General features: G+C 44.8%; 1 protein-coding gene across 30 annotated transcripts in view; it reads left to right on the forward strand.

Moving 5' to 3' along the window:
• Window positions 1-22,757, forward strand: part of CADPS (calcium dependent secretion activator) — a 783,217-nt gene that overhangs the window by 577,311 nt on the left and 183,149 nt on the right. For all 30 annotated transcript variants that reach the window (XR_007479444.1, XM_049715275.1, XM_049715276.1 and 27 more), the window contains 2 exons: window positions 9,658-9,769; window positions 18,312-18,451. Coding sequence is in view for 29 of the 30 variants with exons in the window: in XM_049715275.1 (XP_049571232.1) it covers window positions 9,658-9,769; window positions 18,312-18,451 (252 nt within the window). In the remaining variant the exon portion in view is untranslated. The remainder of the gene's footprint in view (window positions 1-9,657; window positions 9,770-18,311; window positions 18,452-22,757) is intronic.

Here is a 22,757-nt window from a genome sequence, read left to right on the forward strand (position 1 = left end):
GTCAACTAGAGCACCTCCTAGTTGTTTATGAAAATCACAGGTTGCAACCCTAATAACGAGGCTCAGGTTACAAGAACAATTATAGGAAAAAGCCCAGTGGGGGAAATTAAACAGGCGTTGGTTGGCTGAGTCACAGAGAGAAGAAAGTGAATGAATGTGTCCCCAGCAACCTCCTGCGAGTGCCTTTTTGATGTCCACCATGCAGTGAACAATTCCTTTTCTCTAACGGTCCTTAGGAACTTGGAATAAACAGATGGTTAGAGGAAGGCAGCTAGGTGATGGAGATGCAGGGGAACCTCAGAATGGGGAGACAGCCATCATTTCCAATGACAAAAACTCACCGCCTTTCATAATGACAGAGGATGTCTTTAGACCAAGCTATAAACTCCATTCCAGCAAAGGCAACCCTGTCAAGCCACGTGAGGTGCTGTCATCTTCATGATGTACCCCGTGATGCCCAACCCCAGGCCCACCCCACCCACTGTACAAGCACCACACCCCACCCCGTGCACCCTAATCCCACACCATTCTATTACTTAGCTCCAACCTTGGGTTTCCCATTTAGATTTTCTTCTTGACCATCTATATATATTCTTATGAGTCAACCTCCAGTGAAGAATAGAGTCTAAGCTCTCAGAGCTGGATAGGACCTTGACAAGTCCAGGCTCCAGGGGATTTCTGGTTTCCGGTCTGGCATGTAAAGAGCTTGGAAGGCGTGGTTTTTGTCCTTACAACAAGAAAAAGGCTGAACAAATGGAAAATCAGCAACTCTTCTTAGATCCATCAGAGAATTTTAGGTCACAGGGCAAACCGCTGCCCGCAGATTTAGAGAGATAGACAAATGGATACAGAGAATCATAGCCTCCTGGAACAGAGAACTGGGAGAAGAAATTGCTCCTGGAGCCATAAGGGGTTCCATTTGCTGCGCATGTCACTTCCAACAAAAGTGATGAAAAGACAAAACACGCAGTTTGAAGAGACAGGTATGGTAGAGATATTGGAATTATCAGACTGGGAATTTAAATCAACTATGATTAATATGTTAAGGTATCTAATGGCAAAAAAAAAAAAAGTAGACAACATATAAGAACAGAAGGGTAATATAAGCTGAGTGATGAAAACTCTAAGAAGGAACCAGAAGGAAATGCTAGAAATCAAATACTCAGGCTTTTGTCTTTAGGACAGAAAACATCAATATATTTGCCTCCCTATCCCTATTATAGAGATAAGTAAATTGAGACCCTACCAGTGGTTTGTCCAAGGTCGCATAGCTAATGAGAAAATTAGGTTTGAGGCACAGATCTCCTATATTTGATCTCCTCTGGCCTTCATTCAACAGGCATTTATCAAGTGCTTCTTCTGCACTGGGCAGAGCTAAACGTTGGACTACAACAGTGGTGGGCTTGGTCCCTGCCCTTATAAAGTTTATAGTATAGAATGTTCCTATACTTCCTCTTTAACCATGCCAAAGAATGTAAGTCCAGGAGAAGCCACCGTGGTTCAATTTCGCTTTCAACTTGAATCTCATCTCCAAATGTGCATACGTCTGTGGAGAAAATCACAATTCATTGAATTCATTTCTTCAGTAAATGCTTGTTGGACATGTGCCATGTGACAGGCACTGCCCTAGGTGCTGGGGATACAGCCATCCTCAGACAGAGCAGGGAAACAGACACAGATCCCTGCCCTTGAGGAGTTTACATTCTAGTAGGAGGAGACAAACAAGAAACCACATACAGAAGTACCTGTGATAATTGCTTCTTGGTAAAGCTCTGACTGTCCACGCTACGTAAATATACCACCCACCCTCTTCCTGGTACTTCTAACCTTTCTTTTCTGGGTGGTTGGCAGTTCCTGCGACTAAGCTGGGAAAACCTGAGAGGAACAGATGTGCAGGGAGAACACTAAAGCTGAGGTTTGAACACATTTGATTTCCGATTCCTGGAGAGGAGCTATTCCAGTGGAAATGTCAGATAGGCAGATTGGCGCCTCCATCCCTCCGCCTCCCAGACAACCCAATTTTTACAAAGCAAACGCCTCATTTATGTAGATAAGAGGTCGTTTAGCTTTTCTAATACATTAAAGGGCCCGAATCACATCCTATCCATGAGTTTGCATGAAACACACTGCGATGGTACAATTGATTCGCTTGGTGTAGAGTATCATGCCGTCTGCCTGAAAGGCAGGCCGACAGATTTTAATGCGGTTGTCTCCAGGCAATGACTAACTTTCCCTCTTAGCAATGGGACCAAGGGACTTTCATTCCCCGAAATGACACTTCTCCCTTGTTAAAGCTGGAAGTTAGTTTTACGAACCACACCAATCTAACACCCAGCTCGCATGAGCCATATACCTTGAATAAATGCAAATCCAGTCTCCGTGGCATGAATGATGACCTTATGCTGAGCATCGCCATGGCAACTAATGACATCATCTCCCAGCACCAAACTGCACAAAATCCAGTTCTCCAAGGGTCCTTATTTGCCTGAAGTGGATGTGTTCTTGGCCTAGTCACATACGCATTCGTAAATATCACTCTGTTGTCGAAGGTTTGCAGTGGATGTTTACTGTCATTTTGGGAGGTATATTCCCTTTGTGGCAAATGTTTGTTTTTTGTTCATGAGGGGGGGTGGGGGAAAGTCTGATGAAAATTACTGTGTGTATTTGATTAGCAACATTTGTTGATAACATATGGTCTGAGGAGGCTTCCGCAAATAAGAGGCTTTAAATAGTAAACAGAGATGTGACTGAGATGGAGCAGATGCTCGCCAAACACACAGTAGAAGGTTGCTTTGCCCGTAGATTTCTCCCTCCCTCCACCCAAGCACACCCCTCTCCCTTATTTTCTCCCCCAGATCAAAGTATTCCCTTTCAAAGCAGTGGCTCTGTGGAACAGGTTCAGAGAAATAATGTGCTGTGACTTTAAAAATCACCTACACCCTCCCCCAAATATGAATTATCTGTTACTCTTGTTTATTATTTGATATTAATAATGATGTAGTGTGACTGAATGAGTCAGCCAGCTCAAGTGGATCTGGAAGCAGCATTTGGGCACCACGTGTCTGAAATGCTGTGATACACAGTCCCCAGTTTTCCAGTACACCAAGAGTGCTAGCAAAAGCTCCAGGGAGAATTTAGAGCAGCACATTGAATCGCCATGGGGTGAGCTCTCCTTGTAAGTGCATGTTTACAGTTTATCTTTGTGACTGCGCTCTGGTGAGCATACGTACTTCTCATCTGCTAATGAAAATAAAAGTACTCCCGTGAGCCGGCGATTTAACTGTGTATATAGCAGGGGTCAGCAGACGTTTTCAGTAAAGGACCAGAAAGTAAATAATTGAGGCTTGTTGGCCATAAGGTCTCTGTCGTAACTGCTCACCTGTGCTTTTGAAGTGCAAAAGGCGATTTGTATCAATAAATAGATGGGCGTAGCTGTGTCCTAATAAAACTTTATTGATGGGCATTGAAATTTGAATTTCATGTAATTTTCATGTGTCCCAAAATATTACTCTTCTTTTAATTATTTTCAGCCACTTAAAAATGTAAAAAAACCATTCTTAGTTCATCAGCCATACATAAGCAAGTAGTCGGCCACACTTGACTCACAGACCTTAGTTTACCAACCCCTGGCCTATAATCCTAAAATGAAAGACTTACTTTCTTTGGTGCTTTCCACGTGCTGGGTATTGTGTTGAACACTGTATGTGCAATAGTTTATCTCCTACTTATCCTTCCATCGACTCTCTGGGGTCAGTACTATTCTTATCCCCAGTTACAGATGTGAAAGCCAAGGCTTCAGCTCACACCTAACAACTGTTATCATTTCTGGACCTGACATCACCCTAAGTAGAATATCACATCCATAAGGGCAGCGCTGATATCTCATGCATCTTTGGGTCCACAGCAGCACCTAACACAGTGATTTGCACGTCGTAGACATTCAGGAAGTGTTTTCTAAATGCAGGGCATAGTAGAGGTCTGAGCCCTCAGCAGTGGAAGTCAGAGCTTCATCCAACACCATGTGCACATGTAGGTTCGTCAGCTGGACTGTTCTTCTCTTTGTTCTCCAGCCTCTTGCAAAAGGTATTTGATTTGGAATGAGCACACATGTGTCATTACATGTTCCTTCATTTTTGGAGGTGCCACTGTGGGTGACTGCATTTCCATAGTCTGTGCCTGTGTTGCTTCTGGTTGAAAAGACCAAAAATAATAACAGTAGTTCATTTTGTAACTCAGTGGTGCTTTCCAACATTATACTGTCGGCATCCACATTTCTTCCAGCTCTTGGCCTCATGAGCTAACCACTCCTTGACCTTCAAAGACCTACGCCCTGCTCCTCAGAATGCCGTCCTTGCTGCTATGTCGTCTCGGTCCCCTCTTCATGCTGCCAGCCACTCTGTACACTTCAGAGCGTTGGTGTGCTCTGACAAAACATCCGATCCTCGAGGAGATAAACCCTCACTTTGGCTTAAAGGGGACAGTCACACTCTTGGATATTTCCTGTGTGGCATCTCTCCACAATCCCCTGAATCTGGCGACATGAGTATTCTGAATTTGTCACATCTTCCTAGTCATTAAACAAATATTTATTGTGTGCCGCCCTGTGCTTGGTACAGTAGATTTAACACACACACACACACACACACACACACGCACACACACTATGCTCCTTGCCCCAGGGTATTAACCATCTAGAGAGAGAGCCAGTTACACACACAGATAATTGTCACACTACACTCTAATACTGTGTGATGAGTTACGGAGAAGCAGCAAAGCTCTACGGTTTAATGCATGGGCTTTCAGGTCAGAAACTCTGAGTTTGAAGCCCAGCTCTGTGATAGTTTGAAACCCTGGCCCAGTTACTTAACCTCTCCAAGTCCTAGTTTCTCCATTGATAAAGTGGGGATCATCAGGATATATCCTGCAGAACTGTCAGAAGGATTAAATGAGATAACCCATGAAAAGCCCTCAGCCCAGGGCCTGGCGAACCATAAGCACTGGATAATTGGTGACTATTTGTAGTGCTTTTGTGAGCTAGCTGTACAGTGTGAGTGTAGTAGCAGATATGATAAGATCAGGGAAGTGAGACGCCTCACCCACTTGACTTTAGGTACTTTATGTTCAGAGAGAAGTTAGTTAACCTTCCCAACTGCTCCTTGCCATAAATACTATCAACCTCCGGTCTTTTCAAATCAAAGCAGAATTTTATTTCAGTCCTGGGAAACTTTTAAAAGAGCTATTCATTTAAATAGCCACAGCCAGTGCTCAGCAAAGGAAAAGAAATGAGCAGAGAAGAAGGCGACAATGAGAAATAGATCCATTTATCATTACGTGGCTCCACCAAAAGGCCAAGGTTCCACCGCGGACTGATTTGTCTGCAGGTTACGTAGCGCTCTGTGAAGTATATTGAGCGTGTGAAATAAATCTAGAGCAGCCCAGAGTCCCATCTGTGTTGAAACAGAACTTTCCAGTTGAGTTCTGGAGGTAATTGATACTCACTGGATCCAGACACAGAGGAGCAAGTTGTGGCATTTGGGAGCAAGGCAACATGGCGGCATGGCTAAGAGTTTGGGTTGTGGAGTCAGATTTGCCATTTGCTCCCTGTGACCTTGGACACATGACTAACCTGCTCTCTGAGCCTCAGTTTCCTCATCGGTAACTATGGGGGTGATAATTATAAGCATTTCACAGGATGGCCAAGAGGGCTTAAAAGGACAAAATACACGTATGACCATCTAACATTTTGGAGATGGGAATGTGTGCCTGGCAGATAGGAAGCGCTGAAGAAATATTTGTTTTTGTTATAGTCAGGTCTTTCCATGCATGGCCGGAAAAAGACAAAAAGTGGACATTTTCATGATTTTTTTCCCAAAGGGGACAGGGGCAGGGAAAGTGCTGATAACTAAATCTCCTTGGGGCCCCTATGAATAGGAAGCATTGACCCAAAGAAGGCAGGAGTGGTTTTCACAGAGTCCTGTGACTGTAGCGACCTCCCCTGCATGGCCCATCCTCTGGCCACGCTAAACAGACTGGGTGGCCTTGGGCTCAGAGCCCAATTCACGAGCTTGCGACCGCTGGGGCTGCACAGGTCCCACACTCGGACCATTTGGTTTCATGCTCCGCGTTGCCGTCTTGACGTTCTTAATTATTTGATCTTTGAGCTCGAGTCAGTTAAGTGAGGTCTGATGGAATAATGAGCATGTGTTTGATCAGAGGAAATCCTCAGAGAAAGGAAAACACTGTATTTTAGTATCTTGAATGGCACTTTTTCCTGCTTTTTGAACAAGGAGCCCACATTTTCGTTTTGCACCGGGCCCTGAGAATGACATAGCTGGTCCTGATTAGACTTTCTTTTTTGGCCTGCTCCGCTGGGCCAGGTAGCCATGTTGAAATCTGGTGGATAAATTGGGATTCAGTAGCGACCTAGCAACTTGAGGTGAGCCAAGGGTCATGGTAGGAAGCCAAGAGCACAGCTGCAGGCCTGGTGGAAAGGAAAAGCAACTCACTGTCCAAATGCACAGGGGTTGTCAGGGCAGCCTCCAGTGGCTTCAACTCCATCCAGCTGATGGGGTCTCGGAGACCTCACCCTGCCCCACGGTCTGAGTCATGTTGAACGCATTATGAGCTGAGCATCCTTGGGTAGCCGCAGGGGTTCAGGCAGACTGGGTTCGTGCCCACTGAACAGGCCAGAAAATCCCTATAAACCAGTTTCAAGGACGGTGTCCCAGGGATCCAGTGTGGGGAATTCCCAGGGACCTGCGATCAAGGCCTCTTTATGGCTTAGTGTTTAGAGCATCTCATTCCAGAACTCTCTTTGTTTCTGGCAGGAATCTTCCTTATCTCCATGTCCAAGCATGAAAAATGCCCAAAGAGATTCATAGCACAATTAACCATGAACAGTAAAGTAATGATCATGTTTTTTGCCAAAATTGTTAATCATTGGTCATGCGTGTTATTGATAATCATGACAGTAATAGCAGCAAGAGCTATAAACTGGGAATTAAGAGATTTGTGTTCCAGCCCAGCTTGATCACCGTTCACTGGAATAAAATGGACAAGGTCTTGAGGTTCTTTCTCAGTTTTCTCATCTGTGAAATGGGTACAATATGAACTGTTTTACCTCTTACCCTGTGTAATAGGAAGGGTAATGTCCATCTTGCTTGCCCAGCGAAGCGTCAGATACTCAGTAGGTGCTTAATAAATATGTGTTGAATGGATAACGCAAAATATAAGTGATTATCACTGTTACTAGAATACGTCTTGTGTATCCTCATTTGGGGAAGGGAAGGTAGCCAAAATCTGGGGGACTCTTATGCTGTTCCAAGCCTGGTGCTATTTACTCTTTATAACTATTCTGTGAAATGATATTATTTTATAGCTCAGGAAACTGAAGTTCAGGGATGTTAATTAACTTCTGCAGTTTGGAAGTGACTCATCAGGATTTGAACTAAGAATGCTGGGTTCAAAACCGTATGCCTTGTCACGTTGCCTTTGCTAGGACAAGGGTTCCCCTGTCCTAAGAGCTTGCTGCTGTGGCTGATGTCCAAAATTAGGAGCTTCCACGTGTACATCTCACCTTTCGCTGTTGTGTTTGAAACCTGTTGCTTCTCGCCCTGTCTCATGTCCTCTCCGTGTCCTCTCCCTTTCTCTCTTGCGACTGTTGTGCTCTCTCAGTGGTTCTTGCACACTTGGATCCCCATGGAGCTGGGCACCTCCTTATCTCCTTCTGGTGCTCTCTTACCCACAGTCTAGAGTCCTCAGGTCTTTGAGTTTAGTTAATGGGATTTATTCAATTGAGTGCAACCTTGACACTAGAAGTCAGGCTTCCGTCATTTACAAAAGAGGAAATACAAACAGCCAATGAACACAGAGTAAAATAGTCAAGGCTGCTATTAATCAAGGAAAGGCCCATGAGAACGGCAGTGATTAAATTGGCCAGAAGAAAAAGTGAATAGGGACACCCAGCGTGGGCAAGAAGCCATGTGATTTGCACTCTTTTTCCCAGATGGTAGGAGGATAGTCACCAGCTGTGCGGAAAGCATTTTGGGAATAGATGTCCCAAGACTCGAAAGTTTTCAATGATGAGCACAGTTCCTGCAGCACTGTAGGAGCACCATCATGTTTGTTGACAAATGAACGAAGAAACAATCTCCCATTTAACTCTCCACTTCCCAAGGAAATAAACAGAGATGAAATTAAAAAGTAATGTCCAGCCCAATCTCAATAATAGAACAATGGTTAAATAAATTATGCATCCATCAGGTGTAACATTATAGTCATTAAAAATAATATTAAATGAGTAACTTGAAGTACGGAAATTGGCCATTACGTAGGCAAAATAAAAAAAAAAATTCTGTACAGAATTATATGTATTCCTGTTTCCTAGTTCTGTAAAAGAATATATGTTTGCACAATTTATTTATTCAACAAATATTTATTAAGTGTCTTCTGTGTGCTAAGTACTGTGGTAATGCAATATAAACAAAACACACAGTCCATGCCCTTATGGAGCTTACAGAATATTAGAGGATTTAGCTGTTAAACAATCATGTAAGTACATCAATTATTACAAATCCAGTGATTGCTAGGACAGAAAATTAAGCAGTATGTTCAAGAGAGTTTAACACTGGAACGAAACTGATACTGGGAGATCAAGGGACATGTTCTCAGCTCTGGCTGAGCCCCAGAGAGGTAGCGGGTGAAGAGAAGGGTGGGGAGAAGCATTGCCAACAGAAGGAACCGTGCATGCAACAGCCCTGAGGTAGCACAATCAGGAGGCCCATGACACTCGAGTGGATGAGTGGGAGACCATACCAAGGGGTCTGGATTGTGCCCAGTGCAATGGAGCAGGTGCCGTGGAAGGGTTTAGGAATCCAGTTGATACTTCCTGAAGATCATGCTGATTTCTGGTACAGAGTGGATGGAGATGGCTCTGTAAGAATCATGATGAAAAGATCACATCTGAGGGGCCCATCAGGGGCTCATGTCAGTTCAGACTGGCACTCTACCCAGATGCTAGGTAGGCCAGGCTCTCCTCTTGGGAGATCTACTGTGATTCCCAGAGACCAGTGAGTGGGGAAGAGCGTTTCCCACATCACATCCTTCGACCTTTGTTCCTCTTTAACAGGGCTAAACTAAGCTTCATCCATTGCTCTATTCAACATAACTTTGAATGCCAGTGGAAATGGGGCTCCCTCCCTTCCCACTACTATTGAGGTCTCGTTGTAAGGTCAGGTGTTAGCTCCTGCCGAATGAAACTCCATCTCAAAATCTAGAACAGCGGTTTCCAAGAACAAGGGATTCTTGGAAAGGCTGCAAGGAAATATTAGTGGTTACCCTGGAATGGTTTGTAGGGATAGCAAATGCATAGGGCAAATTTCTCACCAACTCGATTTCATGCTAATTCCAAGTGATTCCTTCTAGTGCTCTGTGAAGACCCCTGGCAACTTTCTGAGCATCTGTCTTGCATTTGCCTAACAAGATAATTAACACTTTTTGTCATTCTGGCAGCTTGGGAGGGGAGGGGGATGTGACAGCCAGCATGCCTCGATGCCTCGGGTTAACCCTGCATTCACCCGACCCAGGAAGAAGGCGGGGCTAAGTTTAGCGTTGTGAAGGCGGAGGTCTCAGCACTGACCTCTCTGATTCTGTCTGCAGCTGGGGCACCCAGGGTGACTTCTCTACGACCCATGCACTGCCCGCCGTGAAGGTGAAGCTGTTCACAGAGAGCACAGGAGTCCTGGCCTTGGAGGACAAGGAACTGGGACGGGTAAGTGATCCCCATCACAAGGATTCTCCATCACAAGAAGCTGTGGAGGGCCGGAGTCCCCGGGTCCCGAGAGGCAGTATTGCCAATTTCTGATAAGCCCAGCTTCGAGGTTTGACTCCCTGGCTCTACTCTATTTTTTTTTTTTTTTTTTTTGCGGTACGCGGGCCTCTCACTGTTGTGGCCTCTCCCGTTGCGGAGCACAGGCTCCAGACGCGCAGGCTCAGCGGCCATGGCTCACGGGCCCAGCCACTCCGCGGCATGTGGGATCTTCCCGGACCGGGGCACGAACCCGTGTCCCCTGCCTCAGCAGGCGGACTCTCAACCACTGCACCACCAGGGAAGCCCCCTGGCTCTACTCTTCATTGATTGTGTGACCTTGGGCAAGACCCCCAACCTCGCCAAGCCTCAGTTTCCCCTCTTTAAATCTGTGTGCATTGCAGAAGATAGGTCAGGAGTTCTCAACGCCATGAGCCCCACACAGCCTTGAGAGCAAGGATGTGCAATACCCTTTCTATCGTGAAGCAAAAGTATTATATAATTTAACAAACTGACACCCTAACAATTTTAAAATCAGCACAGTGACATAACATAAAAGATACATAAAAGGGAAATTATAATAATTTCAAAATGTAGAGATTCAACCACAACTGTACCGAAGACCCAAGGAAGGAGTCTTTACTTTTCCTGTATGGAGAATCACTGTGCAGGTGACAAAGTCCCCTGCAGAGGACGGGGGCTCAAAAACCCAAGTATCAGTAATTTACTGAAACAGTAAACCAATCTTGGTAATAAAGTTTCCTTGATTTCCCTGGAAAAGTGCCAAACACGCTTATCGTGTATATGTAAAAAAGATTTAGGAGCTAGACTCAGTTAATCACCAGCAGTTTTTTCTACCTCCGTTCGTATCTTGTGGGAATATTCAAAAATGAGGTGGGTTGTACGCTTCCTCATCGTTGAGGAGTAGCTCGCTCACTGTAGGATGATTAGCATCCCTGGGCCCCGCCTATTCAATACCAGCGGAGCCCAGCACCAATTATTTTGTCAACCAAAAATGTCTCCCAAATTTCTGAAACATCTCAAGGGGTGGTACCAATCCCTTTGAGTACCACTGGGATAATAATTCTTTTTTTAAAAAAATATTTATTTATTTATTTGGCTGTGCCGGGTCTTAGTTGCGGCACACGGGCTCTTTTAGTTGTAGCATGCAGATTCTTAGTTGTGGCATGCATGAGGGATCTAGTTCCCCGGCCAGGGATCGAACCCAGGCCCCCTGCGTTGGGAGGGCAGAGTCTTAACCACTGGATCACGAGGGAAGGCCCCAAATTTTCTAGTAGTCTGTTTTTTTGGGGGGCCACACTGTGCGGCATATGGGATCTTAGATCTTAGTTCCCCGACTGGGGTTTGAACCCACGCCCCCTGCATTGGAAGCACGGAGTCTTAACCACTGGACCGCCAGGGAAGTCCCCAATAATTCTTATCTGAATAATTTCCTTTATAATATCTTCTTACATCTCAGCTCTTGACTCTGTACCAAACAGATTTTCAGAACACAAGTTGGATTTGTTCCTTGCTAGCTTAAAATGCTTCCATGACTCCATACCGCTTATAGTAAAACCTGAACTCTGTAGCACAGCCCACAGACTCTCGGGTGATCTGGCTCCTGCCCACCTCGCCAGCCTCATTTGCTGTTGCCTTTCCCCTCATCCAGTATGCACCAGCATCGCTGCCCAAATTTTAGTCCCTCGAATAAACCGAATTCTTTCTCATCTCAGTAGTTGTGGCCTCGTCTCTGCCTGGAGCACTCTCCCCACTGCCCAGCTCTTCCAAAGGCTATTGCTTCTCTATATAAATGCCACCTCCTCCTCAGAGAGCCCTTTGCTGACTGCCCATCCACCTTCGTTTACTACTTCAGCTCCTCCCTATTCACATCCTCCACCGAACCTATCACCAATGAGACAGAATTTACAGAAATTTTGGCTTCTGTCTCCCCCACTGGACTGGAAAACTCCATGGGAGAGAAACCTATTTTTTTCCTTTTTAAAAATTAAAGTCTAGTCAATTTACAATATGTTATTGGTTTCAGGTGTGCAATGTTGTGATTCAGTATTTTTATAGATTATACTCTATTTACAGTTATTGTAAAATATTGGCTGTATTCCTTGTGTTACACAATATATCCTTATATCTTATTTTATACATAGTGGTTTGTACCTCTTAATGCCCTACCCCCTTTTTGCCCCTGCCACCATCCCTCTTCCCATTGCAAGAGAGTATACCATGACCGTGAAACTTAAAATTATTTTGTTCACCACCCTATTCCTATACCCAGAGCCCAGCACATAGACTTAATAAATTTCATTTCTACTGGTTGAATGCATAATCCCTTCTGAAAGCTGTGTGACATTAGCCAATACATTTAACCTCTCTGAGCCTCTGATACAACATCTGTAGAAAAATGACAAAATATCCCAAAGCAAGCACACAGGTACACACACCTAAGAACACCAGCAAGAACGTTAACCACACTTTCTTTTGTTTTTAATTAATTAATTTACTTATTTTTGGCTGCGTTAGGTCTTCATTGCTGCGCACAGGCTTTCTCTAGTTGTGGCGAGCGGGGACTACTCTTCGTTGCGGTGTACGGGCTTCTCATTGCGGTGGCTTCTCTTGTTGCGGCGCACGGGCTCTAGGCGCATGGGCTTCAGTAGTTGTGGCACGTGGGCTCAGTAGTTGTGGCTCCCGGGCTCCAGAGCTCAGACTCAGTAGTTGTGGCGCAGAGGCTTAATTGCTCCACGGCATGTGGGATCTTCCCAGACCAGGGCTCGAACCCGTGTCCCCTGCCTTGGCAGGCAGATTCTTAACCACTGCGCCACCAGGGAAGTCCCCTTCCTTTGTTTTCTCAATTCCTTAATCTGGCTTTCACCTATAGAACTGACCTGGAATCATATAACTAGGACCTAGATCGCAGATGGAAGTACAACAAAAGGTAAACAAGGCTGATAGCAAGGCTGACCCTTTTTTTTGCCCCCCCACAAAAAAAGGAGGGAATGAAAGAAAAGAAGAGCTTTACCCATTATCTTTGAGAAATGACAAATACTCACTTCTGTCCTTAGGGAAAGAGAGACACACAGAGTGGGGGAAGGACCCTGCCTTTTCTTTTTCTTCAAACCTTTCTTTTTCCATGAAGACATGAATCAGGAATCAGGAGAGTCTCAGACACCTAGAATATCAATGTTAGAAGAGGGAAGTCCAGGAACCATCAACCTGAGTCCACTCCATGGGTCTCAGGAGCCCCTTGAAACCGTTTACACATGTTGGGGGGAGGGGCGTATGTGCATTTTTCTGGACTTGCTAATCCAAAGCATTCACCAGCTTCTCAAAGCTGTTTCCGCTCGAAAAAGTTAAAACACACTGGGCTAGTCAAAGCCTTTTCCTTTATAGAGGAGAAAATTGATTCCCGTGGAAGGCAGGAAACACACCCCCAGAGCCACCCAGTTAGTTGGGGCCCATGCACAGTTGCATGTTTTCCACTGGCCAGGCTACTGTCCTGAGGGCTCTGTGTGCAGCCCCTCACTGATTCTTTATTTGAATCCTATGAGGAAGGTCCAGTTATTACTCCTCCTGTACAGACCACTACACTGGGGCTCAGAGGAGGTAAGTGACTTGCCAGGAATGATGCCACGTCATCTCTGTTTTTACTACACTGCATTGTCCCTATGCAAAAATAAAAATCTTGGCTCTGCTGTTGGGGTGAAGGCCACGAGCTTGCCATTAATCTCTTAACAAATCATACTCTCCTCTAGTCTCATGACACATTCCCCTAGATACTAGTTTATACTTCCTGCCACAGAAAACTTTCCACCTTTGCGGTGGAGCCCACCTGCCTGGCCCTTGCGGTGGTGGGACGGGCGCCCTCTGCTGGCAGCACCTCCACAGACAGCGGCTGGGGGACAAAAGTGCTCTTTTTTTTTTTTTTTTTTAATAAATTTATCTATCTATCTATCCATCTATCTTTGGCTGCGTTGGGTCTTTTGTTGCTGCGCATGGGCTTTCTCTAGTGGCGAGCGGGGGCTACTCTTCATTGCAATGCGTGGGCTTTTCATTGCGGTGGCTTCTCTTGTTGCAGAGCACAGGCTCTAGGTGCACAGGCTTCACTAGTTGTGGCACGCGGGCTCAGTAGTTGTGGCTCGCGGGCTCTAGAGCACAGGCTCAGTAGTTGTGGCACACAGGCTTAGTTGCTCCGCGGCATGTGGGATCTTCCCGGACCAGGGCTCGAACCTGTGTCCCCTGCATTGGCAGGCGGATTCTTAACCACTGTGCCACCAGGGAAGCCCAAAAGTGCTCTTTTCTTAAAGTGATTCCTTGGACCCCTTGGAAAAGTGTTTCTACGTGCTGATTTTTCCCAAGTTTAGCAGGACATAGCTACATTCAAGATTCTGGTGCTGTGTTCATTCACGCAACAGTATTTAGTTTGTTCCATTTTTATTTTTATGTTTCCTTTTTGTTAACCTTTGAGCTGAAAAATAACTCATGCATATAGTAAAAAAATAATCAAAATGGATATATAGTGAAAACTAATGATCCCACCCAACTGACTTGAGTATCTTTTCCCAGAGAAAAACGTTGTTTTCAATTTACTGGGCATTCTTCCCGAAATATTCTATGCATGTACAAGCATAGCATATACAAGCATATTTGTATATATCCCTCTTAAAATAATAAAGAAAGGGAGCATAGTTGGAAGTTACTGTGTGCATACTGCTCTGCACTTTGCTTGAAATATGAGGATATTTGGAGATGAGTCTGTATCAGCCCATACTGATTTCCCTTTTGTTTCCATAGCTACATACACTGTGTAGATATATCATAATTTATTTAGATTGTTTCCAGTCTTTGGCTGTATAAACAATGCCTCTATGAATAACCTTGAGTTTATTTCTTTGCACATATGTCTGTGTGTGTGTGTGTGTGTAGGATAAATTTCAAAAAAGTATCTTGCTGAATGGAATTTGAATTTTGACAGATACTACCAAATTGTCCCCTAAAGAGTATACACCAATTATAATTTCACAAAAGGCATGAGAGAGTGACTGTTCCTCTACACTCTTGACAACAGTGCAATACTCTCAACCCTTGTACTCATCAAATAGGGTTACGGGCCCACTGTGTCCATTCATTTGCGCTATGCACAGAGCAAACAGGAATAATGACAGTCAAAAATCCTTAACCACACAGAACGTAAGGAATAGAGACATAAAACCAGAAATTACAAGGCAGTGTGGTGAGTGCCCTGTTAGAGAAAGGACACCTGGGAGGCACACAGCAAGGGGACATAATCTAGTCTGAAAAGCAGGCACGCCTTCCCGGGGGAATGCAGAGGTAAGGAGAGACATGGAGGCTAAGTGCTTGAGAGGATCAGCCAGGTAAAGCCTCAGGGTAAAACCGTCCCCCAGAAGGACCTGCCCAAATGCCCAGGTAACTAAGAGAAGCTGGGGCTGGCTGACATACAGCTTACTGCAGAGGACGGGTTGTGTTCCCATATCAGCATCACCACATCAGAGCACAGCACACAGCCTCGGCTGAGATGACAGAGTGCTCAACTAGCAGCCTGGAATGCCCAGATGAGATGTGTGGACCGCTCGGGACTCACGTGCACCCATAAGGACCCTAATAATTCAGCGGGGCTGACACTTACAAAGGAGTCGCTGGCCCGTCGGGCACATGGCAGAGTGGGGATGAAGGTGGAGGAGGACTACGGTGACCTCATCTCTCCATCCACCCTAGAGAGGAGGGAGGGAGCGACCACGTCGGGGAAGAAGCCTTGGTAGAGCAGCCAGTAGTGAGCTGCGGCCATTTGTGTGTCGGCGAATGGACACTATATTGCCGGTGGGAAACGCGCCCAGGACCCATATGGTGGATGGCCTGTTAACAAGCTCCGGGTGCCCAGAGCGCCCCACCCGCTTTGAATTTGCCAAGCGAGCAGAAGCAAAAGGAGGCCCTGGGCCTTACCTACTGCTGTTCTGGCCCTGGTGGGGTTTCTCTTACCAGTTCCTCCCCTTCCTCGTTTCCCAACACATCACCCACCGACCCAGCCCCACCTCTCAGCCCAAACTAGCACAGCGGAGAAGGTCAGCTACACTGAGTTCGGCAAGTCCTTCCTCTCCATCTTCCACAGTCTGGGGTCTCAGGATACGGAACATGATACAAGGTGACACGCAGGGACAGGTGTTATCTCGAGAGATAACACAAGAGGTCTCCACGACCCGGTGGCACCCTGACTTAACTCATTTCCTTCCAGCATCCTAAGGCATATCACAGTTCACTAGTGCCAGTCACGTGAACTGTTACATTTTATGATAGAATTTCAACTAAATTAACCCTCACAAAATGAATAACTGGCCGAGAAGACTATTACAGCAGAGCTATGATCTGAAGATAATACTGGTATCGCAAGCCTGGCAAACAACGTGAAAATGGTAGAGGGGACATCAATCCTGCTAACAAGTAGTTCTGCCATCCACGTCACGAGATAAAAACAGTGCGGGTGCACTCAGGATGAGAGGTCAATGAAAATGTTTTGAGTTTATCTACAAGTCCGCTTGAACCACGGATTCGCATCCAGTATCCTCAACAATGAGCCTTGCCTTCCATATATATGGTACCATAACACATGGCAAACAATAGTACAAAGCCACCACAGTTACCAAGACATTTAAAAATAGAGGTTTTTGGGAATTCCCTGGCAGTCCAGTGGTTAGGACTCCGCACTTCCACTGCAGGGGGCACGGGTTCGATCCCTGGTCGGGGAACTAAGATCCCGCGAGCAGCGTGGCGCAGCCAAAAAAATAAATAAATGAATTTTTAAAAACAAAAATAGAGTTCTTTAGCCCATCTTTTTAAAACTTCTATATTTGTGTATGTTTTATGAGATATGTAATAATGTAGTATATTAATACAAAGTAAACGTACATCATGTAAAAGATACATGGATATATATTTGACTGATATTTATACATTATATTGATATATTTTTATATTACTAGTGATCTATTTAAAGATATTTGCCTCATTGCTCAAAAATATTTTACTGAAGTAGGGCAGGATCAAAAAAAAAAGTTGGCAGCCTCCGGTTTGAAAAATCAGGCCTTCTTGTATTTTAATCGTGTCATGAGACCTTGCGAAGCCTCCAATGTTGGGTTTAGCAAGAATATACAAATTTTTTTTTCATCGAAGAGAGGGAATTTAGTGGAAAAAAGACGGTTGGGCCTGGAATCAGAAGGGGTCAAAAATCAGCACAAGCAAGGCACATCAAGTGGGCTGATTTCATTTTCCTGCAATGACCTACTCTTCTCAAAGCCCTTGTTCCACAGTCACACAGAAAGCCGTGTGTGTCTACTCTCCAAGCACAGGCCAAGCTTGCATGATGGCGGTGGGGTCAACACAGCACCTAGAAGGCTAGAGTGTCCACCCCTGAGACTCTCAGCCCCTCCTGTCCCTCTGCAGAGGTGAAAGAAACCCAGGAAAGGAGCCTGCCTTCCCTGTGCCTGGAAAAAACAGACCAAAGCAGGGCACAGTGCCACCACAGAAACAGATCTTAGCAGGCCCAGCTTTGGTTGTGCCTGTAGCTCGTCCACATTCCCTTCGTTTAGGGGATTTTCCAAATATTTCGCTCCTCCTTGAACGCACATTTCCTAGACCCCACGTGGCTCCTGAGTGAGAACTCTTGTCGCATCCTGAAAAAGTGGATTTACTGGAGAAGTGGGTCCCCTTCTGGGTTCATTTACAGCATCTGCGACTGTGAGAACTGGGACAAAAGACGCAAGTCATAGCACCGACTCTGAAGCACCCTGGTGAAAGGCATTTCCTAAGAACAGGTCCTTCTTCAAGCTGCATGCGCTTCCCTCTGGGCCAGGACAGGGTTGGGTGCTGTGTGATAAGGTGTCAAGTCCAGGTGAAATCCCATTGAAATGTGGGACCCTAAGCACGTTCCTTCTCACCTCTAAGTCTCACATTTCTCATCAGATATGGTCCCTTCCCTCTTCCCCTGCAGCCTCGGAAGGAGTTCTCCTCTGGACATAGCGGAAGAAATCCTGATGAATGGAAAAAAGAGTAGACTAGAGGTCCCATCTAATATAGAAGGACACTTCTTTCTCTTATACATCCATCTTCTTATTTGAGGAGAACAATGTGTGGAGTACATTCTCAGCTCAGTGTTGTTTTAGTACTCCTGAACTTTAGAGAAGTACAAAAGCAGAAATCGTGACCCCTACTCTTACAGAATTAGCCAGAGAGAGAGAGAAGAGAGCAAAGAATGCCATTTTTGTCCTCAGCCCGGGCTGCTTGGCATCAGCCAGCCCTGGTAGGTGGAGCCTTGGATCTGAGTCCGATGCCCAGGCCTCCACTTCATTTAACTGCCTTCCCGCTGGCTGTGGGACACGGATGAGACCCTCAATTCTCAGCAGCCAAGTTTCTCGTCTACGAAAACATGCCCATAACAGTGTTGCTATTTTCTGGCTAATATGATTGTCCTTTTTCCCTGCAGGTTATTCTCCATCCCACTCCCAACAGCCCCAAACAGTCAGAGTGGCACAAAATGACAGTCTCCAAAAACTGCCCCGATCAAGACCTCAAAATCAAACTTGCCGTCCGAATGGATAAGCCTCAAAACATGAAGCATTCTGGGTAAGTGTTCCTTCTCCGAGTGGTAATTTTGGACCCACCCCATTCATTTCTTAAAATATTTAAGAATAAAAATAGATAAAAATTGATCTTCAGAGAACGACATGGAAGAAAAGCCAAAGAAATATGAGAGATTATTAAAATACCTGACTTTGATATTTACTATATAAGCTTCCTCAATTCTTATGACTACTGTATTTGCATTTGCTAAACCCCCAGGATAGGGTCATTGCCTTATCCCTTTCTAATAGAATTTCCAGTACAGTTCAAAACCTTCCTAGACTCATGCTGGGTGATTCTGGTCTAAGAGGTTTTACTGGCCTCACATACCTCCTTAAAGGCATCCAGATCTTTCAGATTCTCTGAGTCACGCACTTACACCTTCCTTAACAACCATACCCAGGAGGTGTAAGCAGTTGCTGTAGGGGACCTTCAAACAATCAACTCACGTTGAATCAGTTTTAGTGTTTAGCATAACATTTAAATTAACCAGAGAGTAGAAATTTTATGATTGTCTTCAGTTTCTTAAGGTTTGAGAGGAATGACCAATTAAGTAATCTCAAGTAGGATAAAAAGAATAGGTAAACTGTAGTTTTATTTTGCAGATCAAACCAATGGTTTGTATAGGAAATGTTTATTGGCAAGTGGGTATGTGCTGAGCTCCATTGCCTATTAAACTAAATTGCTTGGACACCTCTATCTCAGAAAATCTGACCACTTAGAAAGGAGCTGGGCCATTTAACTCTGACTAGGGGAATGTTTAACCAGTGGAAGGGACTGGATTGTGTTCCAAGGATTTTGCAGGTACCATTTGCCAACCAGCTATCATTCTGCTTACATGTTTGTGAAAGGACTTAAAGTAATAAAACTGACATGAAAACTGAAGCTTGGTTATGCGCTAGAGATGTGGGGAATTCAAAAACCCAATACCAGGGGCTGGTCACTGATTAAGACAGATTTAAACAGAAGCCCGTGAGAGGTTCAGGAGGGCGTGGTCGGGATAGGAGGTACACATCCCAGCAGCTGAGCACACCACGGCAGCATGCAGTCGGAGTAAAGAGCAGCGCCCTGGCCCTGGTGCCTCAGAGTTCTAGGGAACAAAGAAGGCTCAAGTTTCAAGTGAAAGATAGATACTTACTAGGGAGGGTATTGGAGGGGGTCGGGCATGGGGAACTCCAAAGGAAGCAAAGGTCTCCCACCAACTAGAGACTGGCTGCTGAACCTGAGCTCTGGCTTGGATTTGGAGAATTTCCATGGCATTGTCTTTTTTCTTTTTAACATCTTTATTACAGGATAATTGCTTTACAATGTTGTGTTAGTTGCTGCTGTATAACAAAGTGAATCAGCTGTACGTATACCTATATCCCCGTATCCCCTCCCTCTTGTGTCTCCCTCCCACCCTCCCTATCCCACCCCTCTAGGTGGTCACAAAGCACCGAGCTGATCTCCCTATGCTATGAGGCTGCTTCCCACTAGCTATCTATTTTACATTTGGTAGTGTATATATGTCCATGCTACTCTCTCACTTCGTCCCGGCTTACCCTTCCCCCTCCCCGTGTCCTCAAGTCTATTCTCTACGTCTGCATCTTTATTCCTGTCCTGCCCCTAGGTTCATCAGAACATGGCATTGTCTTGAGGCCAAAGTATTCCTAGAGTTTTAGGTGGGATTTTGGCAAAGCTCTTCTGCCTGTGGCCGTGAGAAGGCTGTAGGGGAATGAGCCAGTCCCCTGCTATACACTCTGTCCTTTTTCAACTGTCCACGATGAAGGGCTAGCTTTGCCTCATCTCAGTTAGCATCTCATGAAAATGTTTGTGTCATGTTTCTAAGGTCAGCTTTCCCTCCTTCTTATCATTATTACTGGCATATACTCCCAAAATGTTGAATGGGATTTCTCCCTAATATCCCTTCCTCTGCAATACAAACATCCTAGTTTCAAGACAAAGAATGTGAGAATTCTGTTAGGTTCCTGTAGCACCCAGGAACAGCGTTTGTGTCTTAAGCAAAGCATTGGCTCGTAAATACTTGGTAAATATTTGCTAAAGGAATGAGAGCATGAGTGAGCAGGTTGGAGGGAAAGAGGGCGAAGTGAAGAGGGTAGAGCAGACAAAAAAGAGAAACAGAAATATGAATGAATATATCTGTCCTTAAACCTACTTCTTAAAGAAACTTCCTTAAAAAGATCAGTAGCTCAACCCACTTTCTAGGCCCCTTTGAAGCTCTGTGCTAGGAGTTTTACAAACACTCTCTCGTTTAATCCCCACGGCAAGCACTTGACATAGGTATTACTTTCCTTATTGGACAAATTCCCATTTCCCACATTCTCTTCAGTTCTCTAACCAATCTGCATTAAGAAATTTTTCTCTTGATTCATTCATAAAATTACTAACATATTTCAGACCATCTTGACCCTATGGATGATAGAAGAAATCTGTAACTCACTTCTGACAGGCTCCACAGTGATTTCATTTTACTAGGCTGCCATCTAAAAATTACCCCTGCCGGGAAATATACCAGGAGGGCCTAGGGCAGCTCTGAAAGGTGGACAGTGGGTACCTTAAAAACTCTGTCAGACCCACTGTGGCCTAAATCAGGGCTGGACAACCTTAACTACCCAAGGGATGATTCAAGGAAAATAAAAATGTTGTGAACTACATTTTTTTTCCATTTAAACTTAAAATAGCTTTATGAAGCCCTATTATATGGGGAAGGAGGATAGAAATATCAGAACAGTGTCACAGCTTAGAGAATGAGAGAGAGAAAGGAATTTTTAAGAATCAACTCTGAGGTTATAAATTGTGTCTACTTCGATGTTTATTAAAACCTAGAGGAAGGGAGGGTGGGAGGGAGGGAGACGCAAGAGGGAAGACGTATGGGAACATATGTATATGTATAACTGATTCACTTTGTTATAAAGCAGAAACTAACACACCATTGTAAAGCAATTATACCCCAATAAAGATGTTAAAAAAAATTAAAAAAAAAAAAAAAAACCTAGAGGAAACCTCAGAATTACTGTGAATTACTCCTTGTTGGTGGACTGTGGTTCCTGGAATGAGCCACTGAGCCATTCAGAATAACTTTATTGAATAGAAAAATGTCAGTGAGAAAATCCACGCTAGCTTTTGGCCTTAAGACATGAGTATTAGGGATATCTGAGAATGAGCATCTCCTCGGTGGCTTTCTAATTTTTCATCTTTTATATCCATATGATGTTCTCAAGTTCAGGAAGTGCATTATCTCATTTTACCCCTGAAACAGCCTCCCAAGGATTAGTTATTACTATCCCTCCATCTTAATAAATGGCCTCTCCCTTCGCCCAGTTGCTCAGACCAACATCCTCAGCATCATGTGACACTTTTCTCTCTCTCTCACCCTTTATCTCATCCATCATCACGTTCTCGTCACTCCACCTTCAAGGTAAATCTAGAGTTCAACCTCTCATCACCACCTCCACACCATCATTCGAATCCAGGCCTCCCTCATTCTCCCTCTCACCTGTTGCACTTGTCTTGTCAGCAGTCCCCCCGCTGCTGTCCTTGCCCCCTGTAGGCTCTTTCCCACCCTGAAGCCAGAGTAATTTTTTTTAAAACACAAGTCAGATCCTGCCACTTGAATGCTGGAAAATCTCCAGTGATTCCCCATCTCGTTCAAAATAAAAGCCAGTGTTGCCTCTGTGGCAACAAGGCCCTGTCTGATAAGGACACCACTACTATCTGACCTTGATCACGGCTCTAGCCTCCCTGGCCTCCTTGCTCTTCCTGAAGACTTCATGTGTACCCCCACTGCAGGGCCTTTGTCCCCACTGTTTCCTCTGCCTTGGATGCCCCTTCTCCCCCACCCAGATGTCCACATGGCTCACCTTGATTTCTGTGTGTCTCTATACCTTATCGGAATGCCTTTCCTGGCCCATCTGTGTCCTCTGTCTGTCTCTTACTCTGCTTTGTTTTCACCAGAGCACTTACAGTCATCTCACATACCAGCTATTTCTTCATTTATTATTTTGTTGTCTGTCTTCCCCACTGGACTTTGAGTTCCTTGTCAGCAGGGGCATCTGCCTTCTTTGTTCGAAGAAGCTAGTACAGGGCCTGACATGTAGTATAAGTCCAATAAATGTTGTTGCATAAATGAATGTGAATGAGTCAATCTCTACAAATAAGGAAACTGAGGATTAGAGTGGTGAACACACTTGCCCAAGTCAGAGTAAGCATCAGAGCCAGGTCTAGAATTGTGTTCTTTCTTTCCATTTGAAATGAAAGAAATCAACTTAACTGAGGATCTGAAACATGAATAGAATACAGAGCTTCCCAT

The sequence above is a fragment of the Orcinus orca genome, chromosome 10 (genome assembly GCF_937001465.1).
Source record: "Orcinus orca chromosome 10, mOrcOrc1.1, whole genome shotgun sequence".
NCBI lineage: Eukaryota > Metazoa > Chordata > Mammalia > Artiodactyla > Delphinidae > Orcinus > Orcinus orca.